Source organism: Eucalyptus grandis, chromosome 1 (assembly GCF_016545825.1).
Source record: "Eucalyptus grandis isolate ANBG69807.140 chromosome 1, ASM1654582v1, whole genome shotgun sequence".
Taxonomy (NCBI): Eukaryota; Viridiplantae; Streptophyta; class Magnoliopsida; order Myrtales; family Myrtaceae; genus Eucalyptus; species Eucalyptus grandis.
Window position 1 is genome coordinate 46,528,682 of NC_052612.1, and position 27,338 is coordinate 46,556,019.

Consider the following 27,338-nt stretch of genomic DNA (forward strand, 5'->3'; position numbering starts at 1 on the left):
CTAAAAGCATGTCAACTACCATTCAATGCTCTATGATCGAATTGATCGGATCATGCAAGAATAAGGTTCAAATCTACACCAAACCCATTTCTTATTTAAGCTGTAGGAATAAAAGAGACGATGTTCCAATGTAAGCTTGCATTTCAATTTTATCGTGTATTATAAACCACGTCGAGGTATTCCAATAGACAAGATAAATATGAGATCAAATTCTCGCTCACCTTTAGTTTTTTTTCAAAATCGCATGGGCATGTTATATAGCTTTTCTTGTTCTCGAGTTTAGATTGTACAATGATCATTTTGATGAGAGAATATTTTCTTTGCTCCTTACTACATAGACCGATCCATACATTCAAGAAGTCATGGAGATTGTCCCCAGTCTCTTTTAGATTGGATTTTTTTAACAATATAAATAGAAACTGATAAGAATTATATAAACTCGATCACATTGTAGAAGTCATGGAGATGACCGGACTCGGGCTCAAACCTTTAATGTATATAAGTTTTAAATGCCAAAGTAAAATTGTGAATGTAACATAACCTTTTAGTTTTTTTAATAAAAATATAGGCAGGCGGACTTCAAGGCCCTTGCCTAGGCCTGCCCAACAAGCCTCAGAAATCTGGCTAATCCCATGTGCTGCTCGCCCTTGAATTATTTTCACCAAAGGTTGGATATCCGGTTTTCGAATGAATCGGATTCTCTAGCGATTTGGATACGACACAATTTTCGTAATAAGAATCACCAACACTAAATGAAGATGAATAAATAAATAAATAAAAACCGAGGATGAAAATTATAAATCGATAGACTGAAATTGAGAAATTGTGTAAGTGTTCATTTATTGCGGGATCCTTTACAACGTGTAGATCTTGACTTTATATAGTCTTGTACAAAATATAAACGTTCATATGCGATCATCTTTTTAAATTAAAAATTTCAATTGTCTCTCCCACACATCGTTATCCCTTGAATATTCTCTAGCGTAGCCATCGATCAAATATTTTTATATGGTCTTCGTTTACATCTTTTATGGTATAATTGACCGTTTGCTATGGCACATCGAAAACCGTCTTTGTCAATCGCCACTTATGGATGGTGTCATTGGTAACATAGTACCGATTTTATATATCAATTTATGACCGTACTTACCAAGTGTTCTATCGACGTCTTAGTACCAACACCACATCGATTTACAAAGACTAGAATTATTGTTGAGTGCCATACCCGTGAAGCAACTCTTCTTATTTGACCAACAAAGTAACTCTCTAAAACTACACCCGTTGGTCGATTGGAACTTCTCAAATTTGATGACTACGATAGTATTTTCGTTCTGAAAATGAAAATTGAATCCATGCGGGTGATCCAGCGGAAAATGGTTTTGATCCCAGCCAACGAACGTCAATCAAGTGACCGACGTGCGAAATAAAAGTCGGAAAAAAGTCGATCGCAGAGGCGATGTGATGGGGTACAAAACGGGTGCACCTTGAGGGCAGCATTTTCCAAAGCAAAGCAAAGAGAAAGAAGCGGAAGAGGAGGCTGAGCGGACATGCTTACAAAGGGACGTGGATGCCCGACCAGCATCGCCTGCCTTCCGAGTTCCCTCCCAAGTATTCTGTCTACCTGAAGTGAACACAGAACCAGTCTCCGATGGAGATCAGAGCAGATCCGAGCACACCAACATCTCCCTCCTCCCCCCTCAACAACACCAACCACAGCCCCCCCAAAAAAAAAAAAAAAAAAAAAGGCGCTCCGTGGCACCTGCCTCTTACCTTCTACATTCTTGGTCCCAGTGTTTAAAAGCGTGTCAGAAACTTGCATGCCCCGAACCAGACTAGCATCGTCACTTTGCACAAAAGAATCATCTTTTTTTGCCCAAAAAGAGGGAAAACAAATTGCAAAGGAAATGAGTCGATGACGCTTTGCTTATTGTGAACAAGTACGCTATTGGTCATTGGTTTTTTATCACTTTCATGTTGTCAAAGATCATTTCGTGCCGCACTTGCCTCGCCTACCCAGGAGGTCGAGGACATCGACTTCCTGAAGTATCGGAAGCATATTACAAAACCATACAGCGTAACTAATTGTAAATTTGATTTGTAGTCTTTCTTTCATATCCTATCTCAATGCACACACCTTTCTGAATAGTACTCATAGTGGGGAGGGGACGGACTGAAAACACGCGACGGCTGCCAAAGACCGGCCATCTAATCATGTTGGCTCTTCTCGAGAGATCCATCTCCTTGCCATCTTCTTCTTCGTGCACGCCTGTTAAACGCATCATCACAAGTAATGAGCAACTGTGATCAAGGCAGTACCAAAACCTTTGCTGAAAGCCTCCTAAGTGAGGGGAAAAAAGCAACATCCAACATGAAAAAAAAGACGACCTTGGCGGCAATGCACCTCCACTCAAATTTTCTCTGTTCTCCTGAAATGCATCCGCACCCAACTTCTCTCTGTTCTCCTGAAATGCATCCGCACCTAACTTCTCTCTGTTCTCCTGAAATGCAGCCGGCAAAAGACACTTCAGGTCAGAATGCAATTTTCCACATCATTCTTTTGTGGAAACAGATTCTACGCCTAACTTGAGAGAGAGAAATGACAGATCAGGTTGACGACAAACCTTCGATTTTTCAAATTCAACTTCATCAGTCTCTATCCTCTGTCGTTTTGGTGTTGGATTCAGGGGCCTCTGACATCCAGTGCCTATGGGTTTCATTTAGCGTGCTCATCAATAATTGCATCTTCCATAGCATTCAACAGCATGAGAAAAGATAATCTTTGTTGCGACAGCCATACTTAAAACGTGATGGATAAATTATGTACAACCGATCAAAGCTCCAATGATCAAAAGCAGTCTGTTAGGACATTAAATAAAATTATTCCAAGACTCAGTTTCCATGTCCCATTGAAAGCTTCGTGTTCAGATGAATTTGTTTATTTGTAATGTACTACCAACACCAATGAATATCACGTAAGAAACTTCCCTAACAACTCCCAATGTCCTGGAGTCCAAGGCAGCATTCAAGTGAGACAGATTGGCAGCCCATTATATGTCTGGCTAACAACTAGTGACACTTTTAGAATGAGCAATTGATCATTAAGATATAATTCGATTTCCACAATTTCATCCACAAAGATCAGTACAAGCATGCACGCTCATGCATAAAAGGTGCCTAGATCATGAGAGTAGTTGGCCTGTTCGAGAGGAATAACAACACACTCAGCTTACTCATGCAATTAATCTAGATTCTCATCAAGTTCAAGTAGCATCTACTTTTCTCAATTAATAAGATTAATCATTAAAGCAATTAAGCTGGTTAGTACCCGCAATACGCTCGTCACACCGTCTGATCAAATTAATGAATCGGCCATTTCCGGGAACCCGAAAAGAACCTGATTCAAATGCTGCTTTGGCAGTCCGATAGTCTTTGAGCTGATAACACGCCTTGCTGAGAGAGATGAGAGAGAGAATATCAGCTCTGGACCCCCTCAACAGATAGCCTTACTAAAATAAGCAAAGATCATCCAACTGCAAGTTTGAAAACCAACCCCATGTGAAAGTATGCCATATGCATTGACGAGTCTAAACCAATTGCCCTCTCTGCATCAGCAAGAGACTCTGAAAAAGGGAGAATCAGGAAAAACAACAGCTTGACATGATTAGTAAGCAGCGATTCATTTATGAGCTTATCATGTTATCATCAATTTAAAACGTGAATACGAAGCACATCATAATCTTCCATCTTCGCATTCATTGGAAGAAAAAGCAAACCACCAAAAAAAAGGGGGAAAAGAAAACCCCGTCCTCTATATTTTCCTTCCCTCGGACAAGCTTGAAAGGTGAACTCGAGATAAAGCATAAATTTTCGTACCTCTATTTTGCACCTAAACCAAGCAGGCTGAATGGAAAATTATGCAAATAGAAATGTCACTGGCTCTCCATTCTCTAACCAGTCTAGATGATCGTGCTTAAGAAATTAGTAAGGCCAATAAAGGAAATGAATGACACTTCCTCTGTCCATACAATTCACTATCGAGAAAGCAAAATAGAGCAACCAATAGAGCACAGTCTCAGAGTGAAAGAGTAGCTGCATACAAATGACAAAACGTGTTTAAAGCCCTCCAAAACAGCCTCCATTCTCTAACCAGCTTAGATGGTCATGATTCAGAAATTAGCAAGGCCAACGACGACACTGAATGACACTTCCTCTGTTCATACAGTTCATCGAGAAAGCAAAGCAAAGCAACCAATAAAGCGCAATCTCAGACGGAATGGCTAGCTGCATACGAATCCCACAATCATTAATTTCACATCCCTAATAGCAAATCGCGTTTAAAGCCCTCCAAAACAGAGACCAAAGATATGTGTGATACTACTCAACTCAACACTCAATTTCTCAATTACTTACGCATGAAAAATATAAATCAAATAGAGAGGGATAAGTGTACCAGAAAACATGCCAAGCTTGAAATGGGTGCGAGAGCGTCCGGCATATAATTCGGCATTATCAGGGCTAGTGGACATAGCTCGTGTGAAGAGCATGCGAGCAAGCGTGAAGTCTCGCGAAATGAACGCTTTGAGCGCTTGGGTTTCCAGATTTGCCGTGGCAGAAGGATCTGCCAAATTTTCTCGTTGCGGAAATTCATCCGCACCCAACTTATCTCTATTTTCCTGAAATGCAACAGGCAAAAGACATCTCAGGTCAAAATACAATTTTCAACACCATTCTATTGTGAAAACAGATTCTACTATTTATCGGAGTCTACCCTTTGCTGTTTTGATGATGAATCCGAGGGTGTCTCAGATGTAGATCCTGTGATTTCCATTTGGCATGCATCTGCACCCAACTTTTCTCTATTAGGAACAATGTGAACTTTCAGATTTATAGATGTTAGCAAATCATGTTGCTAGACATCGGGTGTGAGTCTACGTATTCAAGCCGGGCCTGTCTTTTTTCTTTTTGGTTGGGAAAAGAAGGGGTGGGGATAACAACGCGCTCATTTCCAAATCATCCACAAAGATCAGTACAAGCATGCATACTGATGCACAAAAGGTGCCTAGATCATGAGAGAAGTTGGCCTATTCCAGAGGAATAACAACGTGCTCAGCTTACTCATGCAATTGGTCTAGATTCTCATCAAGTTCAAGTAGGTTTAAAATTAAACTGAATTATTCAAGTAGCATCCACTTGTCTCAATTGCAAAGATTTATTCATCATCAAAGCGATTAAGCTGGTAGTACCTGCAATAAGCTCGTCACACTGTTTGATCCACTTCATGAATATTGCATTTTCCGGTACCTGACAAGAGCCAAATTCCAATGCTCTTTTGGCAGTGCCATAGTCTTCGAGCTGATAACAAGCTTCGCTGAGAGAGAAATTAGAGAGATAATGTCAGCTCTGGATGTCCTCAACAGATAGCCTTACATAAATGAATCATCTGACTGCAAGTTCAAAAACAAACCCTTTGCGAAAGTATGCCATATACATTGATGGGTCTCAAGAAATTGCCCTCTCTGCATCGGTGAGAGACTCTAACAGAGGGAGAAAAACAACAACTTCACATGATTAGTAAGCAGGGATTCGTATATAAGCTTATAATGATATCATCAATATAAGAGGTGAAAAACTAAAGTACATCATAATCATCCATCTTCACATTCGTCGAGAAGGCAAACATGTAACAACAACACAAGAAAAGGGAGAAAAAAAAAATCTCATCCTTTATATTTCCCTTCACTCGGACAAGCTCGAAAGGTGAACTTTCCGTCCCTCTATTTTGCATCCAAAACCAAGCGACACTTTCCCTTTCGGTTCACTATCGATAAAGCAATGCGGAGGAAGAGCAATCTCGGACGCAATCCACAATCATCAATTTCAATCCTAAACCCTAAACCCTAGGTCAACTAAACACTCGAGTGTCATTTACTTACACAGGAAAAGGGAAAAAGTGTACCGGCAAACTTGCCGAGCTCGAAATTAGCGTGAGAACGCTCGACAAAAAGTTCGGCGTTGTTTTCAAGGCTGAGTGAGATAGCTCGTGTGAAGAGCTGCACAGCAAGCTTGAAGTTTCCGTTGACGATCATTGTTTTGAGCGCTTCCGTCTCCAAATCCGCCATGGCAGAAGGATCTGAGGACATATTCGGAGCCAGAGGAGAGAGAAGACAGGCGATTCGGAGGTTGAAGAAGAAGGAAGCAGGAGTGGAAGAGTAAAAATATGGGCTGGGCAAAAAATGGTAACTAAATTCTGTTTTCTGTTTTTGTGTTTGTTTGTATTCTTTTTTTCTGTTTGAACAAAAATTCTGTTACGAACAGAAATTTTCTCTCTCTACCTGAAGGAGTTCTCGATGAGAAGAGAGAGGGAGAGAAGATGGGTTGTGTCGGTTCGCCACTCGAGGAGGGGCTCGGTTGGGCGCCGCGTGTCGGCCGTTGCGGCGGTGGGACTCGCGGGGTCGCGTCGATTGGGACTTCCTTTCGGCTGGGGATGTCGACGGTTGACTCGCTCGGCTCGCCCCACGTGTGCGGCTGCCGGGTCCGGTCGTACGCATGAAAAATGTTGGAGGTACTCGGAATTTTCATAAGACAAATTTCTTATATTAGAAACATTTAATAATCATGCCGATATATATCATTTGATTGTGTATGGTTGACATATTATATCTTAAATAATCATCTTATAAAATCGATAAATAAGTCGATGTACTATTCATTAAATATATATAAATTTCATAACTTTATGTTCTCCTTTATTTTTAACCAAGAAATTTCAATAGCATTATGTCAAATTCATACACATTTGTTTTTTTTTTTAATCTTTTTTCTAAATATTTTATCTTCTGGGGTCATTTTCTTTACTTAAGTCATTCTCAATCGAGACATGCTCAAGAACTTTATAGAATTGTTCAAGTGGTAAGTTCATTTATCTTTCTTATCTAACATTTAAGTTTCAATCATGATAGCATTCTTTCATGCCCTCCACTTGGCACCCTTGGGGTGTGTGGGGCAATGGGCTGCCACACCTAATGTAGGGCTTAGATGTGTTGAAAAATTCTAGAACATGACCTCTCTCGATGTCGCCTGGCTTCTATTAGAATGATGATGCCCACGTACTTTTTCATCCCGAATTAAGTAATATGTAACATAATGATGGGTTTCTTAGTTCAAATTTCGAATTGTGATTCTTAAAATTAACAATCCATGATACTCAACCACATATATATATCTAATGGTGGCCCGGTGAGGCCAAGCCTCTTCGGTGGTTGGGCGAGCTCGACCTTGCCGCATCTGGGCAAGCCCGAGCTGGCCCAGCCAAGGCGAGGCCGAGAGCCAAGGCGAGCCTCACCGTGGCTGGGTGAGGCCGCCGACCCTTGTCGGCCAGTCGCCAGCCATGGCTGAGACCGCGCGACCGGCCAAAAGAAGAAGAAAAAAATTAAATTAAAAAATTAAAAGAAACAAAAAAAAAAAACATAAATTTATCAAACGTGTTTCTGTTTTTTTTATTTATTTATTCCCGAAACAAGTTTACGAAACGTGTTTTTCTGGTAAAAAATTGTTCTTCGGAACATAAATAATTTTTTCTATTTCTATTCCTCGGAATAATTTTTGAACAGAAATACAAACAAATGCACCCTAAATCACCTATCTATAAAAGAAAATTAATTAAAAACAAAAATCATCTTAATAAATTGGTTATTGATCTATACAGCCTTCATAGTATGTAGAGCAAACATATCTAAACTTCTCTGGGGAAAAGGCCACTTTAATACTTATCGAAAGGACAAATTGTAAATAGATCATGCAATTATAGCAATCCATAAAACTTCCCCATATTTTAAAATTAAATCATCTCCCATCCACATTGTAAAGTTCAAAAATAGAGATTATTGGCCTACTCTTGAGGCGTTGACATTAAATCTTATTAAAGTATTCAATTCTGAAAAATAAATTTTAGAAATGAGATCAAAAGTACCAAGAAACCAAACGACCCGTTCATGATACGAATAAGTATTCCATAGATTTAAGAAATATTAAGTTTAACCTTAATTATTAGATATTGTGGGGCCTACGGTTTCAAATGTTCAAGGTCTAAATTCAATTCAGCATATTCGTCATGCTCATATGATAATTTCCTCGTAACACGATATCATGCCCCGCTTCAATTAATGCGTGCATTCCGACTTGACTCGAGTTGAGTCTCAACTTACGGAACAGGAGTATAGGGATGAGTATGATTTTAGGGTAGAACTCAAAATCGGAGAGCTAGACCAGTAAAAACCGGTCTAGCTCCTGTTTCATAGGAGAGATGGTCCGATTCTCGATTCCACTTTTTCAAGAATCATGGATTACCGATTCGGTTCCCGAATCTTATGAGAATCGGAATCGAAATTGAAAACCAGGGAGGGAACCAGAATCGGGAACCCTTAAATCCCTAATTATCTTCCCGACTCACTTAGTTTTCTGCAATGTGTTTCCTTTTCCCTTCTCATCTTTGTCTTTATATATTGTAATTCATTTTCATATATCTAATGAGTGAATATTTTATTTAACCTCTTCTCTTTTTTTCCCTTTTTTTTTAAACTTTAGATATGGATCGTCTTAATAAGTAAATTATCATGGATAAATAAAGTTATCGGTTGAGATGGATCTAATAATTATTTAGTTTAGTTAATAGTAATTTCAAATTTAAAACTATTATTGAGTGATTAATTATAATTGTTGTTTCTTTTGATTTGAAATAGTTAGAATTTGCAACAATTTCCATGGATGATTGAGGACTGAAGTTCTATAATTTAGGTTTTACATTATTTTATTTTTGAAGATGATATGCCGTCCCATTCATCAAAATTTGGTCCCACTCGTCGGCTGGTATCGCGAGCACGGAGAATTCATCCTGGTTTACAAGTACATGCCTAATGGGAGTCTCAATTGCCATCTTTCAGGACTAGTAATAAAATAGCATTAAGCCTGGCTTTGGCTCTCCATTACCTTTGAGGAGGAGAGGGAATGCACCATTCACAGAGACATCAAGTCGACTAATATACCGTTGGACAAAGACCTTCAAACTAAGCTCCGCAATTTCAGGGTGGCTAAGCCTGTTGAGTCTCAATTGAGAACTCAAGCAACGGCTATAGTAGGGACTTACGGCTACTTGGCAACGGAATAGAAGGAAGAGTGAGTAAAGATTCGGATATGTTTAGCTTTGGAATCGTGGCACCGGAAATTGCATGCAGGACACGGATCTATCTAGAAGGGGAAGGTCACACCCTGCTTGCAAAGTGGGTTTGGCAGCTCTACCTGGCAGAAATCATTCTAGGTGCGGCTGGCGAGAGACCGACGTTGGTGTTTTGCGAGAAAGAAATGGAATGCTTATTACTTGTGAGCTTGCGATGTACTCATTCAAATGACACAGACCATAGATTGGAGAGGTTATTAAGGTCCTTAAAGTTTGAAGCTCCCTTGCCAGTATTACCAAAAGATATGCATTGTCAAAGACCATTTCATGCCTCACTTGCCTCGCCTACCCAGGAGGTCAAGGACATCATCGACTTCCTGAAGTGTCGGAAGCACGTTACAAAACCATACAGCGTAACTAACTGTAATTTTGATTTGTTGTCTTTCTTTCATATCGACTATCTCGATGCATACGCATTTCCGAGTAGAACTCATAGTGGAGAGTGGACCGACTGAAAACATGCGACTGCTGCCAAAGACGGGCCATCTAATCATGTTGGCTTTTCTCGAGAAGTCCAGCTCCTTCTTCGGAGACGCGCCTGTCAAATGCATGATCACAAGTATGAGCAACTGTGATCAAGGCAGTACCAAAACCCTTTGCCGAAAGCCTCCTAAGTGAGGGGAAAAAAGCAACATCCGACGTTTAAAAAAGATGACCTTCGCATAACAGCAGGCAGAACTGCATCTGCACACAACTTTTCTCTGTTCTCCTGAAATGCATCTGCACCCAACTTTTCTCTATTCTCCTGAAATGCAGCCAGAAAAAAGACACTTCAGGTCTTTTTTTACATCATTCTTTCGTGGAAACAGATTATACACCTAACATGGGAGGAGAAATGACAGATCAGGTTGACAACAAACCCCCAATTTTTCAGCTTCAACTTCACCAGAGTCTATCCTATGTCGTTTTGGTGATGGATTCGAGGGCCTCCGACATCCAGTGCCTATGGGTTTCATTTAGCATGCTCATCAATAATTGCATCTCCCATAGTATTCAACAGCATAAGAAAAGATAATCTTTGTTGCGACAGCCATACTTAAAACATGAAGGATAAATTATGTACAACCGATCAAAGCTCCAATGACCAAAAGCATTCTGTTAGGACATTAAATAAAATTGTTACAAGACTCGGTTTCCATGTCCCAGTGAAAGCTTCAATGACCAAAAGCAGTCTGCTGGGACATTAATTATGCACAACCGATCAAAGCTCCAATGACCAAAGGCAGTCTGTTAGGACATTAAATAAAATTGTTGCAAGACTCGGTTTCCATGTCCCAGTGAAAGCTTAGTGTTCAGATGAATTTGTTTATTTGTAACATACTTTTGAATTGGTATTATCCCATACCAACACCAACAAATATCACGTAAGAAACTTCCATAACAACTCCCAATATCCTGGAGTCCAAGACAGCATTCAAGTGAGACAGATGAGACAGATTGGCAGCTCATTATATGTCTCGCTAACAACTAACGACACTTTTAGAATGAGTAAGCAACAACATGAATCTTTAGATTTATACAAGTTGGCAAATCTAGGTAACATGGCAAGACACATCAGGTATGAGTCTACATATACAAGCGGGGGACAATTTTTTTCTTTTTCGGTTGGGAAAGAGGCGCCGTAGGGGAAGGGGGTAATTACAGGAGGTTTGACAGGCTGAATGCAACCAAGAATGAAGCATTTCCACCGTAGGTACACAAGAAAAGTGGAACAATGTACCTGAAACGACAGCAACTTTATGAGCAACTGCACTGTAAAGAGAAGTCCAGTTTAAGGGCTCAGCTCTCTTTAGCTTTAGCAAGGTGGACTTCAATTTTGCTTGGCAAGACTTTGTATTCGCAACTTTCTGGTGCAACCTGTTAAAACAAGGAATCAGAATGAAGCAGAACAGAAAAGAAAACATGATAGAAAGTCCAGTAGAAAGTACATTGCCCGGACCTGACTTGATACACAAGGAAAACTAAACAGCCTAGCGATCCTATTTGAAGATCTTGAACAAGAATCCAGTCTCAACAAATTTAACCCAAGAATATCAACTAAGCAATTCATAATTAGCGGTTGTTCAAATATGTGACGATCTATCGCACAACAACCGACTCCCACATCTTAAATACATCAGCCTCTTTGCCTACCTTTGAAAAGAGTACTTTTTCAATTTTTTTAGCTTCCCACCAGAAATTTGAAAACGGAAAAAATTAAATAAATTTAAAAAAAGAGTTAATACACTTTGAAAGTTTTCTTAATAAATGTCAAATTGGGAACGACGCAAGATTTAATTTAAAAGTTATAGTTCAATGTAAAAGTCCCCACGGACAAACCTATTATAGAACCTTACCCAAAAAAAAAAAAAAAAAACCTATTATTGAAGCTACTCCGCAACAGAATGCTGGTTACACACCTTTCCAAATAGGCTGGCTTGAAAGTGACAAGCATCCTCACCAGGGACGTCAATGATAACGCTAAGCTGTAAAGGACATCAATCAAGTCAATGTTTGTTCTATTTTTCAAGCATAGAAAAGAGCAGTAAGTCCAACATCGATAAGCAAACAATTTTTGTCAGCAAACAATCTTACGTGACAAAAAAAAAAAAATTACAGATTGTTCCCCAAAATGAATCGCCACATTTTGAGCCGGTATGCCTTTTGCCAACATAGTTACAAGTTACAACCACTTTATCTGCCTCCTGGTAGAATTGATGCCTGCACTTGCAAAAGAATAGCTGTCAGTCAGATTACTAATAAGCGTGCCTAATTATGGAAAAGGCTCTCATTCTAAGATCTATTTCATAATGAACAATATTAAGGCTTTGAATTAGTCGAAGCATAACAACTGCAAAAGCATCTTCAATGATATGCTCCAAACTTCCAAAGTCCAGACTCCTTGGCACCACAATGATATTGATATGAACAGAAGAACAAACTGCAGCTCATATACGATTGATCCGAAACTCAATATAAATCGTTCAGTGTTAAGCATAAAGTGGAAAAGGTGCAATGACCTGTATTTGGATTTGACATTCAACTTTGAAGTTGCTTGATTGGGAACCTCATCCACAATCTGACCAATTTCCCGGCCACCTTCCATGGGTACCACCTGGGTTGAGGCCTTTACAAGTGACGGGCTGAGTATATCACCACGTCTCCCTTAAGCATAATTCCACAGAGCAATTGATCATTAAGATATAATTCGATTTCCACAATTTCATCCACAAAGATCAGTACAAGCATGCACGCTCATGCATAAAAGGTACCTGGATCATGAGAGAAGTTGGCCTGTTCGAGAGGAATAACAACACGCTCAGCTTACTTATGCAATTAATCTAGATTCTCATCAAGTTCAAGTAGCTTCAAAATAAATTGAATTAGTCAAGTAGCATCTACTCTTCTCAATTATAAAGATTATTTATCATTAAAGCGATTAAGCTGGTTAGTACCCGCAATACGCTCGTCACACAGTTTGATCAATTTGATGAATATTGCATTCCCTGGAACCCGAAAAGAACCTGATTCAAATGCTGCTTTGCCTGTCTGATAGTATTTGAGCCCATAAAAAGCCTTGCTGAGAGAGATGAGAGAGAGAATATGAGTTCTGGACCCCCTCAACAGATAGCCTTACTTAAATCAACAAAGATCATCCAACTGCAAGTTCGAAAACTAACCCCTTGTGAAAGTATGCCGTATGCATCGACGAGTCTAAATCAATTGCCCTCTCTGCATCAGCAAGAGACTCTGAAAAAGGGAGAATCCGGAAAAACAACAGCTTGACATGATTAGTAAGCAGCGATTCATTTATAAGCTTATCATGTTATCATCAATTTAAAACGTGAAAAGCGAAGCACATCATAATCATCCATCATCGCATTCATTGGAAGAGAAGGCAAATAAGAAACAACCACCAACCAAAAAAAAAAAAAAAAGGAAAAAAGAAAACCCCGTCCTCTATATTTCCCTTCACTCGGACAAGCTCGAAAGGTGAACTCGACCTGCATTTTGATTTGACATTCAACTTTGAGGATGCTTGATTTGGAACCTCATTCACAATCCAACCACTTTCCCGACCACCTTCCAAGGGTTCCACCTGGGTTGAGGCCTTAACAAGTGGAGGGTTGACTATCTCACCATATATCTCTAGAACATAATTCAACAAAGGACTTGATCATTAAGATATAATTCAATTTCCACAATTTCATCCACGACAATCAGTACAAGCATGCACATTCACGCATGAAAAACTCTGCAATTGATCTAGATTCAATCAAGTTCAAGTAGCTCCAAAACTATATTAAATTAATTTCAATCCTCAAGCAAGAAAAACTCGAGCAGCTCGGGCACCTAATTAAATGATTGGTTTCTGATCTCTACGAAAAAGACTTTTTCAGATGAATGATGGAACACTGCCATCACACTATCGAGAACCCGAGTTTGAGCTCAACTCGAGCTAATATCAATCAACCAGAGACAAGTTTAGCTCAAGCTTATTGAGCATCTCACAAAATAAACCTCGAGATAAAAAAAAATAATAATAATAATCAAGCTTCATTCAGCTCAGTTCAAGTACCCAGCTTTCATTTCTCAAGTAGAGTCAAGTTCCAATGTCATATTGTCTCGTCCACTTGTATCGATTACACATTTATTCAGATTTATTCATTATTAAAGCGATGGAGCTGGTCTAGTACCTGCAATACGCTCGTCACACCTTTTGATTAAATCCGTGAATCTTGCATCCGTGGGAGCCAGAGAAGAACCTAATTCTCATGCTTCTTTGGCATTCTGATACTTTCCAAGCTCATAAAAAGCATCACTATGTGTGTGTGAGAGAGAATTTCATCTCCGAATGCCCTCAAAAAATATATTTATATAAATGAACAAAGATAATCCAACTGCAAGATGTAGAGCTACACAGCAACATTACATGTATTAATTTGTAGGGCAGAACGTAGCACTATGTTACATTTGTCAAATCTTAGATAATATTGTACCTACCTTTTCATCCCACGCACATGTAGATGAAAACTAAAGATGAAGAATAGTCACAATGCATCAGTTAGAAACATTATGAACATTTTCAAAGAGGACCATATCGGACTATGGTAAACAACCCTAGTGTGGATGAGTTGTCACTTTGACAAAACCACAATCTCCCAATTTTGGTACATAAATAACAAGTTTCAACGGACCATTATCACAATTACCACATGCGTGTAAAAAGGTAAAGCGGGCATTGAACGGTACTAACCCCATGGGGAAGTATGCTTTGTGCATTGAAGGATCTAACTCGATTGCAGAGTTTTTCATGCGTGAATGTGCATGCTTGACCGTCGTGATTCAAAGGTAAAACCCAAGACTTGTAGCCTAAAACGGTAATTTCACGGTGTAAAGAATACTGTCGGAAATCCTCTTCATAACAAATGAGCCGAAAGAAATATCTGCTTTCCTCTTATTTAGATGTTTTTCTCCCTTAAATATATCCTTTCACTCTCCATTAAAAGTCGAAACACCGCAACAGGGACCAAATACGGATCTTTAATTTCCCTGTACATTACTTTTAAAAAGTCCATTTCTATTTTAAAAATATTTATATCTTTCACATCAAAGGCACTTAAGTAGATTTTGATTTATATATACATACATAATTTTCATTTAATTATCAAATTAAGTTTTTAACCTGTATTTTCTAAGTTCATGCTCCTTTCGCGTGTAAGTCCACCCCATTTGTCAAATTTCACACATTACTCGTAATGTGACATGCTCTTGACGTATATAAACTCTTTTATACACATGATTTTTTTTCCACCTATCAGTTAATATTTTTTTATACAATAACAAATGCAAATGATTGCGAATAATCAAACTAGTAAAAATCCACATGGGATAATGTCATTTTTAATTGGACTTTTATTAGACTACTCTCCCTCAACTATTTCACTGGGCAAGACAAGGGAAGGGCCTCTTCCGATCGACTGACTAGGAGCATCTCAACTACTATTCATTATGCTGTAGGAATAAAAGAGACAATGTTTCAATGTAAGCCTGCATTTCAATTCTCTTTGTGTTCTGCGAACCATGTTGAGGTGTTCAAGTAGATAGGACAAATATGATTTACAGTTTTAGCGCACCTTTGGTTTATTTTCAAAATCACTTGGGTGTATCATATAGCTTTTCTCGTTCTCGAGCTTAGATTGCACAATGATCATTTCGATAAAAGATTATATTCTTAGCTCCTCCTACATAGGCTGATCGAGATATTCAAGAAGTCATGGAGATCGACTTCAATCTCTAAACGAAAACTAATACCGATTGCATAGACTTGATCACTTCATTGAAGAAGTCATGGAGATCGTCTCTCCCAATGGAGATCCTCTCCCTATGGGTCATTGAACTTAGGCCAAGTGGGCCAAACCTTTTAATATATATAAATTTTAAATGCCAAAGTAATATTGTCAATGTAACATGATCTTTCAATTTTTCTAACAAATATATAGGCAGGCCGAGCTCAGGCCCACCCAACAACCCCAAAAATTTTAGCCATTCCCGCGTGCTGCCCTTTGGCGAGACACTTTCACCAAATGTTGGATATCCGGTTTTTATATAATCGGATTCCGTGGCTATTCAGATAGAAAATAATTTGTGTAACAAGAATTATTAACTATAAATAAAGGTAAATGTAAAAAAAACTGAGGATAAAATTAATAAATCGACAAATTGAAATTGAGAAATTGTGTAAGTGCTCGTCGATTGCGGATCTTTTACAACTTGTCGATTTTTATTTTATATAACCTTGTACAAAACATAACCGTTTATATGCAATTATCTCTTTGAATTATAAGTTTCAACTGTCCTAAAATTCTTGGCTTTGTATTTATCGTCTTCAACTACACATCCCTTAGCCATCAATTAGCCATCAATCAAATATTCTCATATGGTCTTCATTTACATCTTTTATGGTATAGTCACTCAGTTGCTATAGTACATCGAAAACCATTGTTGACACCTAAATTTTGGTGGCCTGTTTATTCATTTATCGCATTAAAAAATTAGGGATTAATTTTTAACCCCTAAACAAAAATATTAGAACTTAGTTGCATAGCATATAGTTTTAGGAGCATTTATCATCATTGCATTGGATCGGCGACGGATAGACTCAAGTGAATGGTCTCGAACTTAATGGAGCCCACAAAAGCACAAGCACAAAATTCAGTCAAGCCCATGAAGTCTGCATAGCTGAAAATCAATGATTTAAATTGGAAAGAATTCTGAAATCAAGAGAGCATATTCTTTATAATTCTAGGCCTTAAGAGGAAGGGTGCAGCAAATATAAGCTGAATATATGATGGGTTTACGCAAAATCCAAGCTTTGGACCAATATCTTTGCTGATGGAAGAGAAGAATTAAAATCTTGCAAAATTGAGCATATATGCTCTTCATATGTAACCGTGGCATTATATGTGCAAGTATGGGCAAATAAAACAAGAAAAATACAATCATGCGGACAAAATAAGTGGAAATAAAGGAAATGAGATTTTGACGTTCTTCACATATGAGATTTCTTTCCTCAAACAATTCATTCACCGCTTGGGAAAGGGTTCTTTTGCTGATATCAACGCACGCAATAGAATAAAATATTTGCAGGGAATCAGCCAACCGGGGAAAGATTGAGGACAAGAATATATAAGGAGGTCAGCAGTATAAATAAAACCATGGCAGAGGACTATAGGAGGAGGCCACACAATTGAAAACATACGGCCACGATAGAGAGAAAAGAGGGAGAGAAGAAGCTCTCTCGGCCAACCCTTGGCGGAGACGCTTGTCTTGGCGTGCCACGACACCACCACTGTGCCCTCATCATCGACAACACTACTGCATCGCCCCTCCTTCAGCCACGAGCCAACCACTCCTATGATCACGGAGCTGCCCACGCCAAGCCGCTGCTGTTCGTGATCTGCCATCAAATCAATGACATCCGGGCCCAACGAGCTCAGTGCACCGTTAAGAAGTCCAGAATAATGATGCTGCACTAGCCCTCTGACGATGAAGCTGCCGAATGTCGTTTGCTGATCGAGAGTTCCAGCCCAACTCCCACTATAAAATACGAAGCAAAGGACGTCCGTGAAGGAGCACATGGGCATCCACGCGTCACACCCAAGTCCAGGTTTCTTCACAGGGGCAATACACTATTTTGAGAAGAAAAGTCAACACCGAGAGTCCAAGAAGTGAAAATCAAAAGGCACGAGTTTTGGTCAAAGAGAGGAGGATTCTCTTTTGCTTGAATTTCTGAGAGAAAGGCCATCATTAACGGTTATTGCCGAATTACTTCCCGCGTGTGCTACGAGCTACGTGTCTGCTCCGATTCTCATCGCGCACGACATGGCCAGACACCCTTTTCCTAGTGCCGGATCTCGTCTTCTCTTTGCTTCACGAAGGCGTCGCTAATAAATTTCCTTGTTAGTCCAGCGTCTTTTAGCGTTCTTGTAGGTCTCGCGGAGCCGTGCCCAGTGTTCTCCATAATCACTGCACCGCCGTGACATTTCTTGCTGTCACCGAGTTGCTGCTACCTTTGCTGAGACTACACCGAGTTGAGCAACAGCAGCCATTCTTGCCATGTCGTGTGCCAACCCGAGACCCATCTGCTGTGCCGAGCCTCACCCATGAGCTATTCCCGGTCATCTGTCAAGCCGATTCCATCAAGCTCAAATGTGGCAATAACCTTTGCAATATTAGGTAATTATTTTATCCGAACTTGATGTCGGTATTTTATTGCCTAATATATGTCTATTAATATCTAATGTTCATATCCATGGGCGATGGACATAGCTTTCAATTAGGATTTATTTCCTAATTCGCAACCGCATATAGTTTTTTATTCCATGGCTTTAGATGGAATAATTAATCACGCGGGAATAAAATTGATATTTTGATCTTTAAGGCTTAAGATCAATTTATCGATTTTACCAAAAAATAACCAAGTTGAGTAGATATCGTTTCCAAATTTGAACAATGGATATGGTATCTTTGATGAATTTGAATGGCTCGGTGCTTGTCTCATCTTGATTGATTCATTTATCTTGAAATATGTTTGAGTTAGTTTAGCTTCATATTAGAATATCGCATGCTTTAGGGTAGTCTGCATATTTAGACTAAGCGTTTTTATTTATTCTGAATTGTCGAAATAACAAAAAATACCAAAAAGACATAAATTTAGGATGTTAGATTTTCGTTTCTTATCTTAAATTGCATGTTTAATTATTTGAAATTTTAAATTAATTAATACAAAAGCAAAAAAAATCATCATGCATATGTCATATAGAATTAGGACATATTTTGCACGTCATTGCATATTAGAATTAAATTGCACTTAGTTTAATTTTAGATAATAGTTTTTTTTTTTAAATTTATTATAAGTGTAGGTATTTTATCAAATAGATTGCATTTTAGGATCATTTAGGTTAAGATAATATTTTAGTTCAAATTAGGATTTGGCTCAACCTAATTCCTAATATAAACTAATTAGGATCTTAATCTAATTAGGTAATTTTCAGATTTCACCTAATTTCGAATTTCATGAAAAATACAAAAAAAAATGCCATAAGTTGAATTAGTTTTATTTTCTAGGATAGATTGCATTCTTTTAGGAAAAAGAAAGAAAGGAAAGAAAAGGAAAATGTCACATGCACATCATTAGGATTAGATTCATTGAAATGCATGTCATGTGGTAGTTGTTGCTAGGCCCATTCAACTAGAAGTTACATGTTATTAGAGTTAGGTTATTTAGTTAATATTGCATCGCATATTGCATAATTTTCATTAATTAAATGAAAAAAAAAAAGAAACTGTGTGTTAATTAGAAACCATATCTAGGGTTGTTGATGTGGATTTTAATTTTAACATTGCAGGTGCTTTTGTTGCTTTGAGGTAAGTTTTTACAATTTATTTATTATTTATATAGGTGTTAAATTGGTGGATTGCGTACCTGCATGATCACCTCTCATGTTAGGGAATTAAATTTAAAATCAATTTAAGCTGCCTGCAAAAAAAACATTTTTGAAAATTAAAAAGAAGTGGTACCGAAAGGGCATTAGAAAAATCTAGTGTAATCAAGTCCCCGTGCCCATAGTCTCTGGTTCGTAGGAGTAAAGTGAATCTCCCGTTACTTTACTTGGGTTTCTAATCGACCCACCAAAAATAGATTAGTGGCGACTCCTAATTGAAAAATCAATTGTATGTTAAGAACTTGAACCTAAGTCGCGAATTGGTATGGACTTGGGAGAACCCGAGTTAAATCTAGGCTTAATAATCCATTAGCCAAAATCTAGGTGGTTCACATCCAAAAATTGGGTCGCGACAACCATCTCGATCAATTTCATCTATCGATATTGTCTTTGGTAACACAACACCAATTTTACCTATCGATTTGCAATTGTACTTATCAATTGCTCTATTAACAACTTAATATCAACACATCATCTATTTACAACGACTTGAATTACTTTTGAGTGTCAACACTCGCAAATCAACTCTCTTATTTAACCAACAATGTAGCTCTTAACTACATCACTCAAATGACTGAAATTTCTCATATTGGATAATTGCGATGGTACTTTTGTCCTGAAAATTGAATCAACGTGAGTTGTCCGGCGGAAAATGGTTTAATTCCCAGCCATTGAATGTCGATCAAGAGACCGATGTGCGAAATAAAAGCTGGAAAAAAGTCGATCAAAGAGGGGATGTGATGGGGTACGAAACGGGTGTACCTTGAGGGCAGCATTTTCCAAAGCAAAGCAAAGAGAAGGGAGTGGTAGAGGAGGAGGCGGAGCGGACATGATTACAAAGAGATGTGGATGCGCGACCAGCATTGCCTGCCTTCCAAGTTCCCTCCCAAGTATTTCTGTCTACCTGAAGTGAACCCAGAACCAGTCTTTGATGGAGACCCGGGAAGAACCGAGCAAACCACCCCACGCGCTCCGTGGCACCTGCCACTTACCTTCTTCGTTCTTGGTCCGAGTGTTTAAAAGTGTGTCTGCAATTCGCATGCCTTGAACCAGAGTAGCATCATCAATTTGCACAAAAGAATCATGTTTTCTGCCCAAAAAGAGAGAGAGAGAGAAAATGCAAAGGAAGTGAGTCGGTGATGCTTTGTTTATTGTGACCAAGTACGCTAGTGGTCATTGGTTTTTTATCACTCTGGTGTTGTCACAGGTTGGGAATGAATGGGAAGTTTCCTTCTATTTTGTTCAAATGCGGAGAATTCTTGACCTGGCAGTATTCAAGATCATCTCACGTGCGATGACACGGACTTGTCAATCTCAGATATTTGAGTTCTGAGTGAATCGATAGTTGCCACTCAAATTAAACATTAGAAAGTAAATGCGAGATCTTTATGATAACGCCTATGGAAGTACTTAAAAGTATTATATTTTGGTTATTTTCTCCAACAACCTTCACTTAAGCATGGTGAGGGTTATCAAATATTCTTCTAGATATATCTTGATAAACCTTGTTTTGAGAGAGTAATTTTCCACACAACCTCTTGACAAAACATGCACAGTAAATGTGTTGATACATTCGTCTAAGCTTAATCATGCTGAATAATAAATACGCCGGGTATGAATTGACCTTTTTTATTGGTTTATAATGCGCCTAAACTGTTTGGTTGAACAATTTAAAATACTCCTTGTGTATAACACGACATGGTCTTTACATCTAGAAATACTTACAACATAAGGACAGAAATAAGTATTGATATTCATAAGACTTCGCATCTTAAATGTTCTCATGTTGTCTATCACATTAAATTAGCTAGTTACGTTTTGAGTTTTAATGCCATGGCATAACCGATAAATTTTTGCGTTTGGATTACATCTAAATTTGACATGGCACAACGGAGAGAGAAAAAGAAAGTGCATGGACTAAATTCAACGAATAAAAAAAAAGCAGATGAACGAAATTGGCCAAAGACAATGATAAGCCATAAACTAAACGGAAAATTTCGTGCAAATTCTCTCAATAATGTTAATGGAAGATTACATTGAACAATTAAACCACTTTTTAAAAGTTCGATAATGATATTTGACAAAAAAAAAAGGTCATGGATGACATTGAATAATAATGAAAATTTAAGGGCCACTTGTTTTAGTATCAAGTTATAGAAGATTATGTACTATTGGTATTGTGGTCGCCAAGTGATACAAAGTTTACTATGAAGTGACTCAGATAAATTTTGATTCAAGATTTGAATTGCAATAACTTCTTGATTTTTAAAAAACCTCACTAGAGAAAGGTTGGGTCAGCGGTAAGCTTGCAATTATGCATGCACGCACCTGTATATGGTGGGGGTTGTCTTTATGGCTTGTCCTTCTAAATACTAGTTATGGCTTGCTTGCTTTTTTGTTTTCTTTCAATTATAACAAAGGAAACCCCATTGTCCTCGCTTGCTAATTGTGCGACGAGTGCAGATCCCTCATGAAGTGCTACGAGGGCTCAATTGCACTGCGTCTCGTGGGCCTACTCTACTCTCTATTTCTAATTAAAAAGCAATGCATGTTGAAGAAACCGCCCTTGTACCAAGATTCGAAGTAGGATTTAACTATCACTACCAACTACACTGCACCTCATGGGCCTACTCTGGTCTCTATGTCCAATTAAGATTTTCAGGTGATATTCAGGCGGTGATTTCTAAGTTTGTTTGGGGAAAGGTTCCAACTCATCGATGATCGTCGAAAAAAAAAAAGAGTAAATCTCTCTCTTTGATCATAAAACTAAAGTTTTTGAACATGTCACAAGAAATATAGAAGTCACAATCCATTGCGATTTGATCGGTCCTTCGAGGGACCATGTCACAAGAAATATAGAAGTCACAATCCATTGCGCTCTTATCGGGTCCTTCGAGGGACCATGTCAACATAGAACTGCGCGCTATTCGGGGTACGCCAAATGGGAAAGCTGCTCACCAATGTGCCCCCCTTATCTTTTTTTCTATGCCCACTTTCATCACCATTGGAAAGCAACGTGACAGCCATCATTTTGATTCTCCTCTCTAGAGAAGCCATTATGGTCAAGTCGTTTTTTAAGAGGAACCCCTTTTCTGAGGTGAAAAAGATGCAGACAGAAAAAGCTCTCTTTTCCCTAAGACTGTTAACTGACGATGTCACCTCTTGCCATAACCTCCAATTAGCAAACTACCCTTTTCTCTTCTTTCTTCTTCTTTTTGGCTTTACAGCCACCAACTCCACCGAAGCACACGCGCCAGTAACTGCGTCTTGTGCTCTGAAAAGCGCTCTGTCTCTCTCTCTCTTTCTCAAGTGCTCCCTCCTTCCACTCGGTTCCTTTAAGGTTCCTACAGTTTCCCACAAGACAAGCACACACAAACACCCAACTCTGCCTCGGTCTCCGTGCAAGGTAATATGAGTCGTCTCGCTCCGGTTTCTGAAGAGCCCATCGACGAGGAGAGCATCAGGAGCTGCTCCAAGAGAGGCCGGTCATGGAGGCACTGGCTCAGGACCCACCTGTCATTCGCGTTCAACAAGAACACCAATCACCTCAAGGTCCTCCTCAGCGTCCTGGGTTGCCCTCTTTTCCCCGTCTCCGTCCATCAAAGGACGCCAGTCAATGAGGTGAGTCAACTCGGTGAGTTGTTACTCTTGCTGCGTTTTTCCTCTGTTGGTGGTGTTATTCTCTGCGGCTGTAAAGATGGCATTGCATGTTTTCGGAAGGCAAAGGTGGAATTTTTCTTTTCTGATGGCATCTTTCTTTTTGCGTTTCCCCTCGGGGAAATGAGAAAAGGGAATTGCTTTCTGCTTGTGCGTTTTACACTTTGATCAGGAAGAAAAAGTTCTTGTGTCCCCATGAAGAATTCCTGAATCTGAATCATTTTAGTGAGCGAAAATTCAGATGGTCGGCCTAACATGGGTTGAATGTAAATCAATGCAAATTGTGAACGGAAGCGGGGGAAGGGGATAAGAATCACAAGAAAAGTCTTGAACATTTTTGTGCTGAACATGAAGAGTACCCTGCTGAGCAGAGAGGGGTTAAGAGAATTGTCCTGTCTTCTTCTTTTGTGAAGCTTAAATTGGAGTCCTGAGCTTGAGCATTGAATTAGGATCAAGTCGGGACTAGCCTAACTTCCTAGATGCTCTCTGGTTAGCCATTGAAGTTCGAAAGCTTGAATTGTATAAATTTTCAACGTCAATTCTGAACTGAGCTAAGCAATAGGCATGGTTGAAGTTATAGAGAATGCGGATTGATATTGCGTGGTTACAAAGTTCTTCTCAACAAACTCCGAAAATGTCAAGAAGTAAATGTCGCCAAGAGACCTTACTTTAATGTCAGGCATAAATCATTTCATCTGAGATGACATTTGATGCATAAGGTATACTGTCGTGCTCTTGTTAGGTGTCATCCTCAGCACAGTACATCGTACAGCATTTTACGGCCGCTACAGGCTGCCGGAAGCTGGATGGGCACGTGAAGAACGTGTTCGTCACAGGAAAAGTCACGATGGCGATGACAGAGGAGGTTGGACCAAGCGGAGCAGCAGCGGGCGCCACTGCTGCCATGGCGAGCAGCGTTTCACAGCAAAAGGGATGCTTCGTGATGTGGCAAATGTTGCCCGACAAGTGGCTCATAGAGCTGGTGTTGGGCGACCAGAAGGTCGTGGCTGGCAGCAATGGCAGCGTGGCTTGGCGGCACACGCCGTGGCTCGGCGCACACACCGCGAAGGGCAGTGTCCGACCTCTCCGGCGAGCTCTTCAGGCAAGTTGCCAACTAACACTGTTTCTTTGAGTTCTAGCTTATAGCTCTAACTGAACCGAACCGAAAGTACTTAGAATACATTCTTCAAGATCAATGTTAGGTTCGGATTGATTCACAAATTAATATACTAAAGATAAAAAGACTGGGGGACATGCATTTGCATTGTTCGACATTCTATGACATATAAATACAGAATCGACAGTGGTTTGCATTTAATGAAGGGCTATTTGATTACAGAATTAAGTGCTAAATTAAAATATTCAGTACTTAATGACGTTAAGTAATGAGAGATCACTTAATGCATTCAATAATAAAAATAACTGATGGGAATAGAATCTTGTCAAATATCTTAATAAAAACAATCGATCTTGATCATTTTTTACATTTGTTAAAAAATCAATAATATTCTGCTATAAGTTTCCAATTATCATCAAATAATATTTTTCATTCTTATTTCAACACTTAAGATTAACACTATCTAAAATTCAGTACTTAAATTTGCACGATTCATGAGTTTTTACTTTGTGGAAGGACCCACCAAATAATCAATTCAGGCCACAGAAAATTGTGCAATTTGTTGCATTTCTTTAATGTGGCTCTGCATGTTCTTTTCCAAATTTTTGCCACGACGATCACTCTCAATTGGGACGTACCAATGCACTGAAAATTGTGCCATCAAGAAGTCAACACTCGAAGGGAGATCTAGGTCTATGTATCTATGGCCATGACCTAGCTGGGACTCTGCTCCACTTTCAATTAAACTATAGGGGTTTAGACATTATTGTGGCTCTGTCAGAACAGGTTAATTTCTGCTAAAAAACATAAACAAGCGACCTAGGTTGCTGTCATAGCACAGTAGGGCTGGACCAGTGAATGTCATGTCTCAGAATAATGCATCGTCATGTCATGGTTGTTTCATTGACAAAAGAGAACAAAGAAAAATGGAATCTGACTTCATCATTTATATACCAGTGCTATAAGACTCTGCATAGTTGTGTACATTTGCGATGTAAGTTAATACTACCACTTTTCTAGCCCAAATTTATTCAATTATTACTGAGTGCATTTTCCAAAAGAAAATTATTTTTAGCCAATTACTTTTTTAATCAAATCTTAGTATTTTGATTTTATTTTAATCAAGTCTTTCTATTCACATAATATGTCAAATCAATTCTTTCCGACATAAAATTCGGCCAAATCTAGCTGACATGGCTGCCGAAAGATGCCATCCATTCATTATCCACGCCCCTCGGGTGGGTATCCCACGTGGGAAATATTTCATCCACAACAAACTTCTGTGTCCTTCGATGGCTATGTTAATTGGATTAGGCTGGATTTTGTAGTGAGGGACTTGATTAGAAACTTCGTCTAAGTTGAATGATTTGATTAGAAAAACTTGTAGTACAAGAACTTGATTTGAAAAGTGGTGAAAGTTCAGGGACGGCAAGTAAAAACTTTTTCTTTTCCCAGATTTATCACTATGTGTAATTTGAGGAAGTAATGTGACTGTATCAGTTCTAATTTTCTACAGAAGTATCAACCAGTTCAATCATTAATCCAATTTTATTGAATTACATGGCTACTAATGGCCAAAAGAAAACACGTGTTTAGTTATGCTTTTTCGAATTTGTTCCTTTTCTTGATGGTCCCCTCCTAACTTCCATAGATACTCCATTTGATTTGCTACATGTTGGTACGTTCCACCAATTGTCTACATGCGCAATGATTTTGAGATGTACCAATGAATTTAGGGTCTTGACTTCTGCTGTCAGATTAAAATAACCACGAAAAAGAAGTGGACAAGCTAAGAAACTCTTGAGGGCTTAGGTCTTAGCTCGGCCCAATGGCGTTTCGGGAAATTCAAAGCAACCTAAATTTTGACAGATGAGCACTGAGTTGGTGATTTGAATGCAATCCTCTTCTGGGGCGGCCTAACGTTTTTACATGGGAAAATTTGACAACGTAGGCTACACGGTGGTCCAAAATCACCTCTACCTAACCCTACCGAATTCAATACTATTGCAGCCAATATGGCGGATCGTGTCTCCTAGGTCCAGTACTATGCATTTCCTGGTCTTTTATTATTAAAAATAGTGCGCAAATGATAGAACTTTTCAGAGCCATTCACATAAAATATTTAGAGCGTGTATTTGGGGTGTTGAGAGGTGAGGCTCTTCACCTTTTATTACCATGTCTATGTGATATAGCATCCCTTAAACTTTGGGGAGGAATAATTCATAAGTTCATGCAGGGACTAGATCCGGTAACGATAGCAGCCGTATTCTCTACGTCGGAATACATGGGAGAGAAGAAGATCGGGGATGTGGATTGCTTCGTCCTCAAACTGTCTGCAGATCAGGCGGACTTGTCCGACCGGAGCGACAGCACAGCGGAGACGATCAAGCACGTCGCTTTCGGGTACTTCAGCCAAAAGAATGGACTCTTGGTGTACTTAGAGGACTCTTATTTGACAAGGATACAATCCCCCGGGACACGCCCCATGTACTGGGAGACCTCGATGGCCACTCAGATCCGGGACTACCGTGAAGTGGATGGCGTTATGATCGCTCACTCAGGCCAATCGAGTGCGATCATCACGCGATTTGGAGATGGTCGTCTACGAGCAGGCCCGGAAATCACTCGGTTGGAAGAAACGTGGATCATCGATGATTTCGCATTCAACGTGCCTGGTCTGTCTGTGGACAGCTTCATTCCACCAAAGGATGTGAGGAAGGACCATTTTCCATTAGATGATGATTGGAAATCAGCATTAGACTGATACATATGTTTTTTCCGTTGAGTGTTAAAGAGGGAAGGTGCGCCTCATTCAGAGTCACCGGCTGACAAAATTGAACGTCGCTAATTCATTTTGGGCCTTTGTGAGTATAGTGATTATGTACAAAACTGCTTCCAAAGCCTTTTTTGTGGTCCTATTTTGGTACGGACCAAAATCTTAAAGCAGATTTATAAGATCGCTAGCTCTTAAGCAGATACACATGATAGTGTTCCGCAGCCGATAGGGATCACTGTCGGTATCCAGAGTGGCAGCAAGGGCAAGGTTGCAAATGCCCCCATTCTTATGTTTTCCCGAACATGTATTTTGCCAACATTCGGTGTATCGATGCGTCTGGACAAAAGCATCGGATCATTGACCCTTCGTTTTGGTTTTGAGGAGCCAGATCATGGGATTTCATGGGCAGGAAGAAGCTGCCGCACCCATTCATATATGATATAACCACTAACGTGTCTATCCTTCAATTTGTTCAGACATTTGCAATGGGGACAAGCTCCCAAGAAGCCGGCTAAGGGCGACAGGAAGTATAAGCTGTAAGTCACCGTACAAACTGTATGTTAGCAGGAT

The 27,338-nt window shown here is 39.3% G+C and overlaps 3 protein-coding genes across 3 annotated transcripts; 1 reads left to right on the plus strand and 2 right to left on the minus strand.

Moving 5' to 3' along the window:
• Positions 1-1,905: 1,905 nt before the first annotated feature.
• Positions 1,906-6,356, minus strand: LOC104446304 (protein SGT1 homolog). Its single transcript, XM_010060172.3, has 10 exons — positions 5,957-6,356; positions 5,465-5,534; positions 5,244-5,368; positions 4,769-4,839; positions 4,451-4,673; positions 3,551-3,620; positions 3,326-3,450; positions 2,622-2,704; positions 2,386-2,498; positions 1,906-2,266 (listed from the first exon to the last, which is right to left on the minus strand). The coding sequence occupies exons 2-10, from the start codon at positions 5,488-5,490 to the stop codon at positions 2,206-2,208; spliced, it is 897 nt and encodes a 298-aa protein (XP_010058474.2). The 5' UTR covers positions 5,491-5,534; positions 5,957-6,356; the 3' UTR covers positions 1,906-2,205.
• A 3,362-nt stretch (positions 6,357-9,718) lies between these two features.
• On the minus strand, positions 9,719-12,317 carry LOC104446294 (protein SGT1 homolog). The gene is made up of 7 exons (XM_039299946.1): positions 12,232-12,317; positions 11,873-11,932; positions 11,632-11,730; positions 10,953-11,089; positions 10,093-10,175; positions 9,889-9,977; positions 9,719-9,770 (listed from the first exon to the last, which is right to left on the minus strand). The coding sequence occupies exons 1-7, from the start codon at positions 12,315-12,317 to the stop codon at positions 9,719-9,721; spliced, it is 606 nt and encodes a 201-aa protein (XP_039155880.1).
• Positions 12,318-22,354: 10,037 nt separating this feature from the next.
• Positions 22,355-26,970, plus strand: LOC104446277. The gene is made up of 3 exons (XM_010060154.3): positions 22,355-22,839; positions 23,618-23,977; positions 26,229-26,970. Exons 1-3 carry the CDS (start codon positions 22,630-22,632, stop codon positions 26,754-26,756), a joined length of 1,098 nt encoding a protein of 365 aa, XP_010058456.1. The 5' UTR covers positions 22,355-22,629; the 3' UTR covers positions 26,757-26,970.
• The last annotated feature ends 368 nt before the right edge of the window (positions 26,971-27,338 follow it).

Bases quoted from the DNA above. Each gene is read 5' to 3' on its own strand.
- LOC104446304 (XM_010060172.3), bottom strand. From the start codon at position 5,490: ATGTATATGGCATACTTTCGCAAAGG. The intron at 5,369-5,464 runs GTTTGTTTTTGA...TTTCTCTCTCAG, and splicing joins ATGGCATACTTTCGCAAAGG to CGAAGCTTGTTATCAGCTCG. The intron at 4,840-5,243 runs GTACTACCAGCT...AGTTGGGTGCAG, and splicing joins GTGTGACGAGCTTATTGCAG to ATGCATGCCAAATGGAAATC.
- LOC104446277 (XM_010060154.3), top strand. From the start codon at position 22,630: ATGAGTCGTCTCGCTCCGGTTTCTGAAGAGCCCATCGACGAGGAGAGC. The intron at 22,840-23,617 runs GTGAGTCAACTC...TGCTCTTGTTAG, and splicing joins AAAGGACGCCAGTCAATGAG to GTGTCATCCTCAGCACAGTA. The intron at 23,978-26,228 runs GCAAGTTGCCAA...AAGTTCATGCAG, and splicing joins CTCTCCGGCGAGCTCTTCAG to GGACTAGATCCGGTAACGAT.
- LOC104446294 (XM_039299946.1), bottom strand. From the start codon at position 12,317: ATGGAAGGTGGCCGGGAAATTGGTCAGATTGTGGATGAGGTTCCCAAT. The intron at 11,090-11,631 runs GTGTGTAACCAG...TTGTTTTAACAG, and splicing joins AAGCCAGCCTATTTGGAAAG to GTTGCACCAGAAAGTTGCGA. The intron at 10,176-10,952 runs GTACATTGTTCC...TGAAACCCATAG, and splicing joins TAAAGTTGCTGTCGTTTCAG to GCACTGGATGTCGGAGGCCC.